The following is a 14,132-nucleotide window of genomic DNA, read 5'->3' on the forward strand; positions in this document are numbered from 1 at the left end:
GTGAGTGTGGTGTTTATATGGTGTGTGAGAACATGTGAACACGAGTCAGGGTGCATGTTTCTATATGTGCATACTGTGTGCATTCTTCTGCCCATGGTGTGTAGATGTCTATGTGTCCCTGTGCGCATGTATGAATGTATATGTATGCATGTATACATGTGTAAGCATAGATTGTAAGTGTGGGCGCTTACCCTGGAATGCTCCGAAGGACTCAATGGAGAGCACCCTTCTTCCAATGGCTGAGAGACTGCGGCACAGGCGGCATGAGGACGCAGGCTGCATCTTCTCCTCGCACAGTGCTATGATGCTCTGCAAGTGCCAGGGTGCCTCTCAGGTGTGTAGCTCACCAAGGAAGCCCATCCTCCCGAGACCCGCCCAACCGCACAGCTCTGGGATGGCACCCATCACCCCCAGATCAGGCCACCTGTTTCCACATGCACTTTCTGATACATGAAAAAAAGAGCATACATCCTGGCAAAAAAAAAAAAAAAAAAAGACTGCTTTGTCCCTGATAGCTTTTATTACACAATGTATAGCAAAAACCAGCCTCTATCTCAACAGAATTAAGTGCCTCCAGATTCTAGCCAAGGAACCCCAGTAAGGTTGCAGGGTCTGTGCTGTCTGTGTGGTCATGCAGCATGCGTGTCTAGCTGGGAGCTTACCTCCAGGTCTGGCCGGTCCCTGGGGTCTTCTGCCTGCATCTGGCTTAGCAGACCCTCCAGGTCTGGGCTCAGCCTGGGCTCCAGCTCTGGTTCCGCCACGTACTCCAGGGCAGCCTTCAGTGTGGCCCCCAGGGAGTAGATGTGAGCCTGTGGTACCACGGAGTGTTAGTGCCCTGCAAGCAACTGCTTTCCCCTGCCAAGACCAGCAAGTCTGCCTTTCTTGAGGTCAGCATGCTGCCTGGGTCTGCTGTCAGGGCATAGAAATCCTGTTCCCAGCTGCCTACTTGCCTTAGGCGTTCTTCACCAACAGGAAGTGAGCGGGAGGGAAGAAGAGTCTTCTTTTGACTTGAAAGCTGGCATTGTGCTGTCTGTGCACAGGAGAGTAAGGGAGGGCTCTGTACCAGGCTGGGATACCAGGTGTGTGTGTGTATGTGTGTGATGTGTGTGTGTGTGTGTGCAAAAGCCAATGCTATTCAAGAAGGACTAGTCCCCCTTTTAATCTGCTTGCAAAAGAAATCATGATGCTTAGGCTTAGTCAGAATTTTTTTATGTATATTTTAACTTTTAATTCACAAATAACCATCTATATTTAAAGGGGACAATGAAATGTCTCAATGTATGTTCATCCTGTTGACTTACTCAACTGTTTTATTTCTTAAAATCTTGCTGTCTTAACTGCTGGATTCCTGTGGGTTTTGTTGCTATTATAAATGACACACTTAGTAGGACCATGATATATAATCCCAATACATGAACTAGCTTGTTGGGCCCTATTCCCTGTGGTGGGATGCATGCTTAGTTTTAATGCAAGGGGGAGGGGCCTGGCTCTGCCTCAACCTATTGTGGCAGACTATGTTGACTCCTCATGGGAGCCCTTACCGTTGAGGAGGAGTGTACTGGGGGTAGACTAGGGGGGACTAAGAAAGGGTGGGAGGGAGAACCATGGTTGGAATGCAAAATGAAATAAAAAATAAAAAAATGGAAAAAATAAATGGCACACTTAAGTTACATTTCTACCATGAAACTACCGATACAAAGGAATCCATTTATTTTGGGCTGTATGCTGGTTCATACATTGGAAGTCTTTTATTCTTTTAGGCCCAGGTCCTATGTGCACCTGCTCTGGATTCAGCCCATGCTATGTGCACTCTGCTCAGGGTCATTGTCTGCTGCACTCTCAGCCAGTGCTGGGATCCTGACTGCCCTGACCAACATTGCCTTTCCAGCCCCAATCATCCCGCCACATTCTGTGAGGGGAACATGGGTGAGGAGAGGAGACTGAAGATGTGCCTCTCCTGGCCAGTGAGTATCAGCTTTCTTATCTTTTAAGTGGGTACTCACTCCCCACCCTGCCACCTCCTCAGCTCTTGTTCCCCTTGGACTCATCCTGCAGTCTGTAGCCTGAAGTCTACCTGCTTGCAGAGGCCTCCAGCCCTTGATGAAAACCAGCATCATTCACAGGTCCCTGACTCACAGTCTCCCATCATCATCCCTCTGTGTGGACTGTGGTCTCAAGCAAATGACAGGTGATAGGACTCAGCCATCCCGGCTGATACCACAGGAGCCCATCAGAGTGACAAAGGCAAGAAAAGGGCCTGTATGTGGAAGAGGGGACAGTGCAGAGGCTGGGGGGTTGCTAACTTTTGGAAGCTAGGCAGCCTGAGGGGGTTTTAGGACAAGGGGGTTGACCATACCCAGTTCTGAGAAGACTGGCCACAACAAGGCTGGGAGATTCTAGAACATGTTTTGGGGAGTTTGTCTCAATAGCCGAAGAGAGGATCAGAAAGGGTGGCTAGATGGTGTTTGGAACACAGAGGGTCCAGGTGGATACCTGGATGCGCTGGGGGTGGGGTGGGGGCACTGGGGGAGCTGCTCCCTGCTGTCTGGCCTCTGTGGGGAGAACATGGAGAACGAGTGGGACAGTTCTGTAGTGAGAAAAGGCCCAGGTCAGGTGGAGAAGGGAGTAGGATCTGGTTCTGAATGGATGCAACAACACTGAAGGTATGGTGGGGCTATTGTTAGGTCAGCAGGTGACACAGTGTGATATCAAGTGATCAGCCTGGTCACAACAGGCAACCTCTGTCCAAAGTGAGGCTGTTTTGGAAATAGTCCAAAGACCCAAGGCTAGCTGTGCCGCATGTACCTGTAGTGGCCCGCCCCGAAGAGCCAGAGAGGAACCGCACAGATGCTAGAAGGTTCCAGAGAAGGTGTACCTGAGCTAGAGTGAGGCTGTCCAAGTCACACACTTGAGCCCTGTGTTCTTGTCACTGTCTGTATCACCTGAACTGCTTAGGACTTCTGGCAGGCCCCAGCAAAGGGTTCCAGAGTAAAGCTAATCTGGGGCAGAACAGAGGTCCTGGGTACCTTAACTCATGCTAGGGCCATATGTCCCAGAGTGAACATGGGGACACTTCCCAGTACAAGAAGAGTCTCTCCATAATAAGGGTAAGGTAGGAAGGAGCAACTGTTGTGTGTGTAGAACATAAGGAAGTCACTGGTCATTCAGGGACCTGAAGAAGCTCCGAGGCCTGGGGCCCCTTTCTGACATACATACCCCAGTCTTCTGTTTGTACCCTGGCTAACCACATGGGTGTTCCTCAGTCGAGCCACAAGAAATCCCCTCCCCACAAGGCTCAGCCCCCCCAGGGGAGCCCCTCTTCTGGATCCTCTCAGGTTCAGTGGCTACTTTGCTCTGCAACCATGGGAACACATAGCCCTTACAGGAAGAGCGCCATTTACCTGTCCCCAGAGGCAGATTTCAATGCATTTTGATGGTTACCAGGGTAAATAAGTAAGTAAGTAAATAAATAAAGACAAAATGAGTGCCACAGAAGATCCAGACAGATGGATGAATGAGCCTGAGCTACATGGAAAAGGCTGCATCCTGACCAAGGAATAAAGGAAACCTGCACACCCTCTCTCTAGTAGGTGTGCAGGGGACATTGCTTCAGCTGCAGCCTGACTGAGCTAGAAAGTCAAAAGAGAAAGACAAAGCTGTATTAAAAGGTCCCAGTGTGTTCAGAAATAAGAAGCGATTATAGAGAATGAAAGCTTTCCAGTGACTACACTCTCATGACAGTTGTCACCAGCCCTGCTGAGTCCAGCCACAGGCAGCAGAACAGATGAGATCAACATCTCTGTTCTGTGTGGTTGGACAGCCACCATGGGGGTTGGGGTGCCAGTTTCTCATTGTGAGGACTCCATTTGGATACTGACTGCAGAGATGTACAGCTTTTGAAAAGTTGTGGGTGTAAGGATTCAGGCATTATGCTGGTCTGCCCCTGTCACCTGGCAGAATGCACTCAGGCAGTACTCTGGTCAGCCCGGGGTCCCATGGAGGCAGGTGCAAAGGACCTCTTAAAAAAAAATCCATGCCCACTTGTCTCCCCCCCCCCCCCCACCGCACTGTCGTCCCTCCCCACTGTTCCCTGGGGCAGACAGGACTTTTTGTCTCCCTCCTCTCTCTGTCTCTCTTTACCTCTTTTCCCTTCCCTTCCCCCCTTCCCTCCCCTTTCTAACAAAATTTCTCACTTAAGCTCTGTCTGCCTGGCATATTTGTCCCTCCACCTTGGTCACCCTCACCTGCCATGGAATTCGCTAAGGTTCACCATACACTTTGTCGTAACAATGGGGTTGTATACTTGGTACATGTATGCCTTCTGTGTATATGTCTACCTAAAAAGGAAACCCAACCTATTCACATAACTGAAGAACACTTGTATTGAACTAAAAAAAAAAAAAAAAAAAAACCCAAAAGCAAACATGATGTGACAAAGCTCACATGCTGAGGGAGACTCACAGCCAGAGATAAAGAAGATGAAGGTGGGTGAGTTTCCCCCTGAAGTGAAGAAATAGCCATTGAACTCAAAGCAAACAAAAGAAGAGAGATGCTCAGAACCAGAGGATGCAGAGAGCACATTGAAAGAACTAATGAGGTAAACACATCCTCTGGTTAGACCCACAGCAGAGAGAAAGAGAAATCGAAGAATGGTCCAGCGCATGGGAACAGGAAATGAGCAAACATCACAAAGACACAAAGGGCATCACCCACAGCCCATTAGGTGCATGCTTTCTCCTGCTGTAGTTTCAAAAACAAAACAAAACAAAACAACAAAAACAACAAAAAAACCCTTTTGTAGCACAAACAAGGTCAGTGCTATAACTATTAAAAATTGATGTTAGTTAGAAATCATTCACAAAGGAAGCCGATGTCCTTTTCAATGAGTCTTCCCAGACTTCCAAGGCATAGACAATGCTATTCTTGTACAAACAGAGCAAAGAGGCAAGCCCAGAGCAACCCTGAAACCAGAGCTGGTCATCTGTAGGGCGGAAAAGTACCAGCTGCCCATAAAACCCCCCGGAAGACCCATAATAAGTACTCATCAGTCAGATGCAACCGCGCCTAGGTTTTCTTCAGTGGGAAAGGGTGATAATATTAGGACATAAAAACTAACATCTCAGTGAAGGAAATTACATGATCATTTAAAGAGGACAAAAGAAATATTTCATAATATGAAATACGTATTCATGATATTATCAAGGAAAACCTTGATAATCTCAGAACAGATAGGAACTCATATGGCCAAGGCCAGTGCCGTCCATATGGTTAGAACAGGGGTCACCAGTTCCCCGAGGCAGGATGGGTGATCTCTGCACTTACACCATAGACTAGAATCTAGTCACTAGATGCTGTACTTGCTGAGGATTGGAACGGAAATAAACTTTGTCCCTGGAGGGGACGGTATGAAACACTGCTGGTGATTTGATAAGAGAAAAAAAAAATGAAAAAAAAAACCTCTCTAAGTTGCTCGAAATAGTAGCAAGATTCTGCAAGATGTTTTGATATTAGAGTGGCTAAAGTTAACAAAGGAACAGAAAATTGAAGAAAAAACCCAATGGATGGTAGTTGTATGTGCACCACAGCTAGTCAATAAATAGAGCTGGGAAAATGGCCAGCCATCCACAGAAGAAGATGAAATGATTTCTATCTCATACTGGGTGAAAAGAGATGCCATGTTAGCTACTCTGATTGGGTCATTATAGAATCAGTGTGTATTGGGACATCACCTTGTACGATGAAAAGACACAACTTTGGTTTGTCAATCACTGTTTCGTGAAGCTAAGGAAATCAGCTTCTGATGGACTCAGTGTGATGACTAGAACTTTGAGACTTTTGGTGCAGAATGTCAGTGAACATCTGTTTGTCTTCAAGGTCAGGAGGTCAGAATACATTAACAGTGTAAGGGGCTCTGGTAACTGTTACTGTGCTGTTGCTGAGAAACAGGTGTGATGGTACATAGTTTGCCCTTGCATTTGGGAGGCTAAAACAGGAGGATCACTTGAATCTAGAAGCTGTGAACTAGCCTGGTGTGCTGGCTAGTTTTATGTCAACTTGATACAAACTAGAGTTACCTGAAAGGAGGAAACCTTAATTGAGAAAATACCTCCATAATTTCCAGCTGCTGAGAAGTCTCTTAATTAGCAGTTGATGAAGGAGGACCCAGCCCATCGTGGGTGGTGCCATCCTTGGGACAGTGAGAAAGCAGGCTGAGCAAGCCATGCCATGCAAGCCAGTAAGCAGTGTCCCTCCATGGCCTCTGCATCGGCTCCTGCGCCCAGGTTCCTGCCCTGATTGAGTTCCTGTCCTGACTTCCTTCAACGACGGACTATGATGTGGAAGTGGAAGCCAAATAAACCCTCTCCTCCTCAAGTTGCTTTGGTCATGATGTTTCATCACAGCAATAGAAATCCCAACTAAGACATCTGAGCAACATAGCCAGACCCCATCGCAAACAAAACAAAACAAACTCTCACAGTGGACATCTGCAGACATTGATCCCCTAGAACTGGAGTTAAAGATGGTGTTAGCCACTATGTGGGTGCTGGCAACCAGACTTGGGTCCTCTGCAAGAGCAGCAAGTGCTTTTAGCCATTGAGCCATCTCTCCAGCCCCCAGAGGCTTTTTCTCTCCTGGTTTTTCGACACAGGATTTCTCTGTATAATAGCCTTAGCTATCCTGGAACTCACTCGGTAAAACAGGCTGGCCTCGAACTCACGGAGATCTGCGTGTCTCTGCCTCCTGAGTGCTGGGATTAAAGACATGGGCTACCACAGCCTGGTTCCCTATAGCCTTTTCTGGCTACTCCCAAAAGTCACTGGTGAGACTGAGAGACCATCTGATTTGACATTGTAGTAAGTGAACTCAGTACCAACTCTGACAGAGATGTCTGAGACCACTGCTTCCAAACACCCACATGTCTTCCCGTAGCCACTAAGGATGAAACTGGGGGCCCCAAAGGCAGCCCCTCACTGGAGACAACCTACTACACAGAGGCCACAGGACTACAATAACAAAGGTAACTCCAAAGATGAAGTGGTCAAGGCTTAGAGAGGCATCACTTACCTCAAAGGTGTTTCCTGTTAGGTCAAACTCTGGGGGTACAAAGGCACCCTCGGGGTCATCTGTGAGAAGAAAAGAGAGGCATTCTGATTTTATACTTTGGTGAAGAAAGAACCCCACCTACCAGATCTCAGACCCTGGGACAGCCAGGAGGAGGCTGCATCCCCTGGAGGTGTCAGGTTGATACCCCTAAGGAAGGTTGTAAGCATCCTAGGCAATAATACACCATTCTTAAACCATACAATGTCCAAAGCCGAAGGAGAAAAGGAATTTGTTTGGATTCTTGAAAAAGGAACGCTGGGCTCTTAATATAAGAAAACCAAATTTTACCTGGAAGGGGGCCTAACGGGTGTCCAGTCTACCTGGCCAAATAAGTCTCACCTTCAGGCCCTCGCATCAACTTCCAGCAGGCCGGAAATGCCAGCCTAGGGGAGGTAATGACCCAGGCATCCTCTTCTGAGGAAGTCCTGAATAGAGCTCAGAATTATGGCTGAGCACTTCTTTGGCTCCCTGAGGGAGTGTATGGCAGTCTTAGGATGGTGGGGCTTACAGGGGCCACCGAAACTCAACATCCAGCCTGCCTTTCTCCTCTGTGCTGCTTTGAACAGAGGATCCCCTCAGATTCCAAAGGAAATCCAGGGCTTCGGCCCTCCCTTATGGCCTCAGCTGCTTGGGGCTCACACCCAGCCTCAAAGTACCATCACTGTGTTGCATTAGGTGCCCCCCACCCCTACCGTGTTCCCCTTTTTTCCTCACCACTGAGCTGCTCCATGAAGCACACGTTGCCACTGGTGTTGAATGCCAGGGTGTCAGGTGTGATGCACAGGGTCTGGAAGATGGCTGCGTGGGCAACACTCCGCATGGACAGGCTGCATTCTAGGCATACAGCCCAGGCCTCCTGCTCACTGAGACCTCTGTCCCGCAGGGAGAGGATGTCAGCCAGAGACACATTTTCCTGCCAAGACAGGTTTGGTGTAAGCCCACAGAGGGCTGCCCCAGAAAGGACTTAGTACTCCACGCTGAGAGTCATGCTGTAGGGAAACAGATGACTCATGGTGGTACTTCACTTACAGTCAGGAAAAGGGTCTTAGACCAGGCCTTTTCGACAGAGTCATCCTGCTAGTCCTTGGATGTCATAGCCATGGAGCATTGGTGTGCTGCCCAAAACAGGCACACACATTCTCAGGTAGTTGTCTTCACATATGTACACTCACACTTAGCAAAAATGCACAATGCTATACCCACCTACACTCACAAGCACAGCCACAGTTGCCCACACATGCTCACACACATCTGGACTCGTTCATATCAGACATCTTAGCCTGCAAGCCTCTTGTCTGGCTGCTGTTAAGTCCCCGTGACCTCCCATGTTCATGTGTTTGTGTACCACCCACTTATAGGAGTGGCTGGGAGTTTCTTCTGGAGCTGGGCTGGGGGCTGTTGTAGGCAAAGGATGTGGATACCCCTTGTCAGGGGGCAGTGGGGTGGTGAAGAAGGGGCAGAGCCTTGGCTTCTCTAGCTGTAGCCATGGCCCCAGGACATGGGCTACTCAAGTACAGGCAAATGACAGTTTTCTTTCTTTCCTTTTCAAATGACAGTTCATAAGGGTCTCTGCCTCTAGCTGACACTGTAAGGCATCCCCATGATCACAGGTCACAGATGAGAAGATGGTGATTAAATCAACCAAACAAGCAGCTAGTCAAATGGATGAAACCAAGAGCAGGATTCTCAAGCTGCTGGCCTGAGCCTTTAGGTTCCGGGTGCGTGTTAGCCCAGCATATCCACAGGGCATTTCATTCTTGGAGCTCAAGGTGAAGTTTGGTGAGGTCACATTCCCAGACCTCCTACTCCTGCAACAGAAGGTTCCTGACAGTTAAGTTGTTTTTCTAAACAGGGCTCGAGCCTGTGGTTTCTTTGTAGTATCAAGGACCCCTCAGAACTCAGGAGAACCCAAGTTCCTGGTGATGCCAACCAGACATGGCTGAAGTGGCACACACAGACACTGTACACACAGGTATACATCATCCCTTCACACCTTCACACAGGAATGTGCCATCACAGTGTACAATACAGGGCAACATGCCTGTACATACATATCCATGCAAGCTGACACAGACACATACGTGAGATTGTACGTAGCCATGAGGACCCCGAGGGGCTGAGCCATGTAGGAGAAACGAAGCCAGCTCACGACATGAGTCTGAGTCAGTCTCAGTCCCACGGCAGGGCCTGCCGGCACCCCACTGCTGCTGCTCATGCTGGCCAGCAGGCCTGCCTGCTCACAGCCATGACAGGATGTGCAGCCAGCAGAAGGCAACCCTGCCAGACATGCTGCTTGGCCAACCTGCAGCCTACATCACTGCCTCCTACTTAGGTCTGTTAGGAAGGTGCTCCTGAAAGCAGGGAGTGGGGGCAGGGAGGTCTGGTCAGACCTTAGAGCAGCTGAAGACTGCAGTCATCAGGGTCAATTTGTGGTAGGGGTATATGACTTGGAAAAGCAGGAGCCCAGGGTCATTTGTATGATTCTGGGATGAACCCCATGGGCCCTGACTCATTGTTTCTAGCTTTGTCCAAGGCCTTCTCCAACGACAGGAAAATCAGCCCTTCCACACATGACATCCTCAGGCCAGAGTCTGTTTACATAGCTGAAGATCCTGTTGGTGCTCCACAATAAGAGCCGAGGGACCCAAGGCCTGAATTCTGGGCTCTGAGGTCACCTGCCTCTAGGACCTACAGCTGCTCCAATTTTGCCAGGTAGGAGAAAAGACTGTCTTAGGGGAAAGAGAAAGTTTTGGCTAATGGGTCAGGGACAAGGATGACAGACCAGGGGGACTCAGATGTCACTCACCAGCCACCCAACCTCAGTCTATGTCCTTCTCTATCCCAATTCCAGTAAATCCTCTTGGTCTCCTCCGTGGATAGGAGCCCACCTTGTGTGTCTTCATTAGCTTTCTTCAAGGTGCTGCCTGGAGATATGGCAGCCAGTCTATCTGCCACACAGCTCAGTCCCCAGTGAAATATGCTCAGCCTGCTGCAGGCCTTCGACTATGGCTCCACAAGGTACCATGTCCAGGGGCTATTAAAGAGGTGACCACACTAAGGGTTTCATGCAGACCCGGGCATTCCAAGTTTCAGGCCTTGCAGTCTCTTACAGCTCTTGCCATGGAGATCAGTCGATGGCCTGATCAGAAGTCAACTATATAGGGTCCCATTTGCCCTATATAGGCTCAGGTCTTGGTGGGTGAGAAGTTCCTTCACAGTTCAGCCTGTCCCTTACCATCCTTACCACTTATGGGTGTGAGGTGGGGATCACCTATGTAATTTCCCTGCAGGCAGGAAGATCAGTTCTCTGTTTGTAGTGCACTGATGCACACTTATCTTGGCTGGAAGGATTGAGGCCCTGGGGATTAGCGACTATGCTCTGGGGAGAGATACTTCAGCTGATCCCGAGTTGCAGAGACCAAGCCCTTATCTGGTTACCTCAGAGTGCCCTGCTTAAGGTCCTATATGCACTTATGAGGTCCCCTTCTTCTAGATAGACTTGGATCTGGGTTACAGGGGTTCTAGGGGTCACTGTGCACATTTCAAGTACATTTATAACCAATTAACTTTTCAACTTATCATAACAGGACCTGCCAACATGAAACTCAAATTGATGCTGGTACCATGTGTTGGCAGCCTCAGTTTGTGAGTCCCAGCCAAACCCCAGCAGGGAGGCAGGAGCTTTCAAGGTGCTCTGTGGGCTGTGTCTGCCCCCGAGTGCCCACCCTGCTGGCTCAATTCTTTTCTAGTTTTAGGTTGCCTTCTGCTCAGAGCCTGTTTGGAAACATATTATATGGACTCTAAGGGCATGGTGGGGAAAACCCCTTTTTAATAGTAGAATTTCTGCTGTGGGTCTCTGTTTATTTTCAGTCCCCAAAGCCAGCCCAGCACCAGGAGGTTCTGGGAAACATTTGATTGGCTTGGGAACAGTGAGAACTCTCTGCTGACACCCAATGTTGTCATCTTCATTGCCAAACCTGTACTGTTCCATATTCCTGAAGGCCAATGATATCATCTACCTCTTGACCAGCACTATTGGGCCCTCAACCACAGCCATTTGGTGCATGCCTGCCATTCTGGCAGCTATAGTTCTGCTTAGATTCAGTCTTACTGGTTTGTTTCTGATTCTACTTCCCATGTTCAGAAAGGCTGACATCCCATGTTGAATCCTGGAAAGGCCATCTCTTCCAAGAAGTTCACCTTGCATAGCTCTTGGTCAGAGCAACTTTACTGTGTACCCAGGGCCTTCTTGCTGTATCAGTTTAGGAGACCAGGGACAGAGCATGGCTTCAGCCTCCACAATGTTGGTCTATTCATGGTGAGTTCTAAATATTCAGTAGGTTTTCTAATGGTCTCATGGCCTGCTCATATGCCATGTTTTTCTGGAGAATTGCTGGGATGCAGGCCCTGGTCTCCTTATTACAAGAAAATGCCAAGATGATCTCTGACAGGCATTTCCCACTTCCACCACAGAGGAGGGGCCTGCTCACACATAACACTGTCCAGTGTGTCATCTCTGGCAGTTATGGTAAGCCTTCAGTGAGCATGTTTAACACTGTACCAGCTATCAGGAGGTTAGACAGCATGTTTCCAAGTCATTTGGATTTTCTTTGGGTCATGACAGGGTAGAGATATTGGGGGGGGGGGCGGGCGCTGGAGGCTCTGTAGGATTCTATTTCTTAGCTGTAGTGGAGAGAATTCTAATGTCCTATATGCTCCCTATGTATCATGGATGGGGTCTCACCTCACCTGCACAAAGGCTGTCCTGGCCTGGGTCACACACAACCCCAAGGGGATTCTCCAGCACTGAGCTCCAGGATGGGTGGCAGCCTAACTCTTTGCCACCCTTCTGGACAGCCTTCAAATGCAACCAGATACAGAAGGCCATGCCAGGGACAGAGTCATGTGACCTTGATGTACATGAATTTAAAAACCTTAGTGGAGACTGAGCTGACTGCAGGGAGCCTCGAATCTAGATCTCAGACTCAGGACTGTTGGCTCAAGGCCAGGCCCCGAACATTCTTCTCTTATTTTTAGAGAATAAGTTTTTGTTGTTCAGTTTTCTTGTGGCACTGGGTATGCTAGGCAAGCATGCTACAGCTGAGTTCTATTACCTTCTATTTATAGGAAGAAAAGTAGCACTCTTCCTTAGGCAAGGGACTCACCTGAACTTCCCACTGAATGACACTAAAACGGGGAAATTCCAAAAAAAAAAAAAAAAAAAAAAAAAAAAAGGACTCATCACGGTCAGAGGACAGAAACCTCACACATTGTGTATATGGAAACTCTCCAACCCAGAGGACATGGGTCCTCCAACCCTGGGGACATTCCCAATACAGAATGTGTCCGAGCATGGTAGACAAATGGCCCTCTGGGTGCAAGGCTCAGCTTCAACCTGTGGACCTAGGTGTTGTTGATGTAGCGGTCCCACTGCCTAAGATGCCAGGCACAGGGTGAGCCCTCCAAGCTCAGTGGCTGATACAAAAAGGCACAGAGGTTCTCAGATCTGCATCTGGTGCTGACCAAGAGCTGAGGCTCCCACAGATACCCTAGAACAGGTCCTGTCCTCCAGCAGTTTCTGAAGGTGTGCCGAGGGCACCCTTTCTTTCCCATCAAAGCCAGGGAGATGTCCAAAGGTTTATTTATTCCCTGGCCTCTTCTGTCTGCAGCCTTCAATTGCACCAAATCCAGGACACTTCAGGGTGGGGGCAGCAACTCTAGCACTATTCAGAGGGCCTTGGAGGTGGGGCAGGCAGGAGCAATGGATTTTTATCCTTGCAGAGCCCACTCCTCCAGGGAAGGGAACAGAAGAGATGTCAGGGCCTGGTGCTGCAGACCCCAGGCTTATGCTCCAGGAGGCTTCTGGCCGACTTTCATTCATCAGATGGCTAGGCCAGCTGCAAAAGTGGGTGGACTGTCTCTAGCACCAGTGTATTCAAGGGGCTAAAGATTCTTCCACAGGGACTCCAGAGCCTGGCTTGGAAAGGTCTCCCCAAAGGTCCTGGCCTGGAAGGATCCCACAAAGGTTCTTGAGGGAGGTCAAGGTGCCCCTGGGAGCATTTTTTTTGGGGGGGGGCTGTTGCCATGCTATTTATTCCAAGACATGGAGCTTGTGCATGACCATCATCTGGGAGCCTGGGGGCGGAGCACCTAGCTCTCTAACCAGGAGGGGCTCTGTGTAGCCCAAGCCAGCTCTGGACTAGCAGTTCTCAGGGGACTTGGGGGAGGGAGGTTCCCCAGAGCAGGAAGCACCTGCAACTCTGGGAAGGGGTCTCATCTGGCACCCCCAAGATCATCTACTTTAGCTCTAGGCCAACTGAATAGGTCAGGAGTTACCTATTGTCCCTACCTGCCAGGATCCCCAGCCCCCAATCTGTCCAAGGATTAAAAAACCAGGAACCCACCCCTCCAGCAGCCAACTTTTGCAGGGACAGTCCCATTGCTGTCCCATACAGCATTCCAGCTGTTCTGTGGCAGGTGGGGCTGAGGACAGGAACCCTTAGCGGTCGGTACCTGAGGGGTCAGAATCTATGCAGCAGGAGAGCTATGTTCTCTCCCACTCCTCTTTCCCATCCCTCCTCAGGGGCAGGTGGGCTTCTGGGACCTGCTCACCTCATCCTCCGGCAGGGTGGGGAGCGGTTCGAAGTCGTAGAAGTCCAGGTCCTTGCCATCTTCCTCGTAGAAGCCCCGGGAGGCTGGGTCCATGGCCTGCATCTTGGCGCTCAGCAGGGCCTGCGCGCAGGTTGGAACTCCAGCCCTGGCCCACGCTCCGGTCTGGGATCCCCTCCCCAGCAGGTTTCCTCTGGGTCAGATCCCCTCTCTGGCGGGTCCTTTCTCCGACAGATCTCCTCCAAGCTGGCCACCGCCTCTGTGCCTGCCGGGTTGAGCTGGGCACCGCCAGCTACGCGCGCCTGGCCGCCATGGCAACGCGCCCGCCGCCTGCCGCAGTGTCGCCAAACGGTGGCGCGGGGACGCCTGGGGCGGGGCCGGGGGTGGCACCCCGAGGGCCGTGGTCACTGGCGGGCCAG

General features: G+C 49.9%; 1 protein-coding gene across 1 annotated transcript in view; it reads right to left on the reverse strand.

The window, feature by feature from the left end:
* The window catches only part of Kndc1 (kinase non-catalytic C-lobe domain containing 1), a 48,095-nt gene extending 34,277 nt beyond the window's left edge, over positions 1 to 13,818 (reverse strand). The window contains exons 1-5 of the mRNA XM_027409066.2: positions 13,717 to 13,818; positions 7,819 to 8,017; positions 7,066 to 7,124; positions 663 to 809; positions 192 to 309 (exon numbers count right to left, since the gene is read on the reverse strand). Of these exons, the coding sequence (XP_027264867.1) occupies positions 192 to 309; positions 663 to 809; positions 7,066 to 7,124; positions 7,819 to 8,017; positions 13,717 to 13,818 (625 nt within the window). The remainder of the gene's footprint in view (positions 1 to 191; positions 310 to 662; positions 810 to 7,065; positions 7,125 to 7,818; positions 8,018 to 13,716) is intronic.
* Positions 13,819 to 14,132: the final 314 nt, after the last annotated feature.

The sequence above is a fragment of the Cricetulus griseus genome, chromosome 3 (assembly GCF_003668045.3).
Source record: "Cricetulus griseus strain 17A/GY chromosome 3, alternate assembly CriGri-PICRH-1.0, whole genome shotgun sequence".
Taxonomy (NCBI): domain Eukaryota; kingdom Metazoa; phylum Chordata; class Mammalia; order Rodentia; family Cricetidae; genus Cricetulus; species Cricetulus griseus.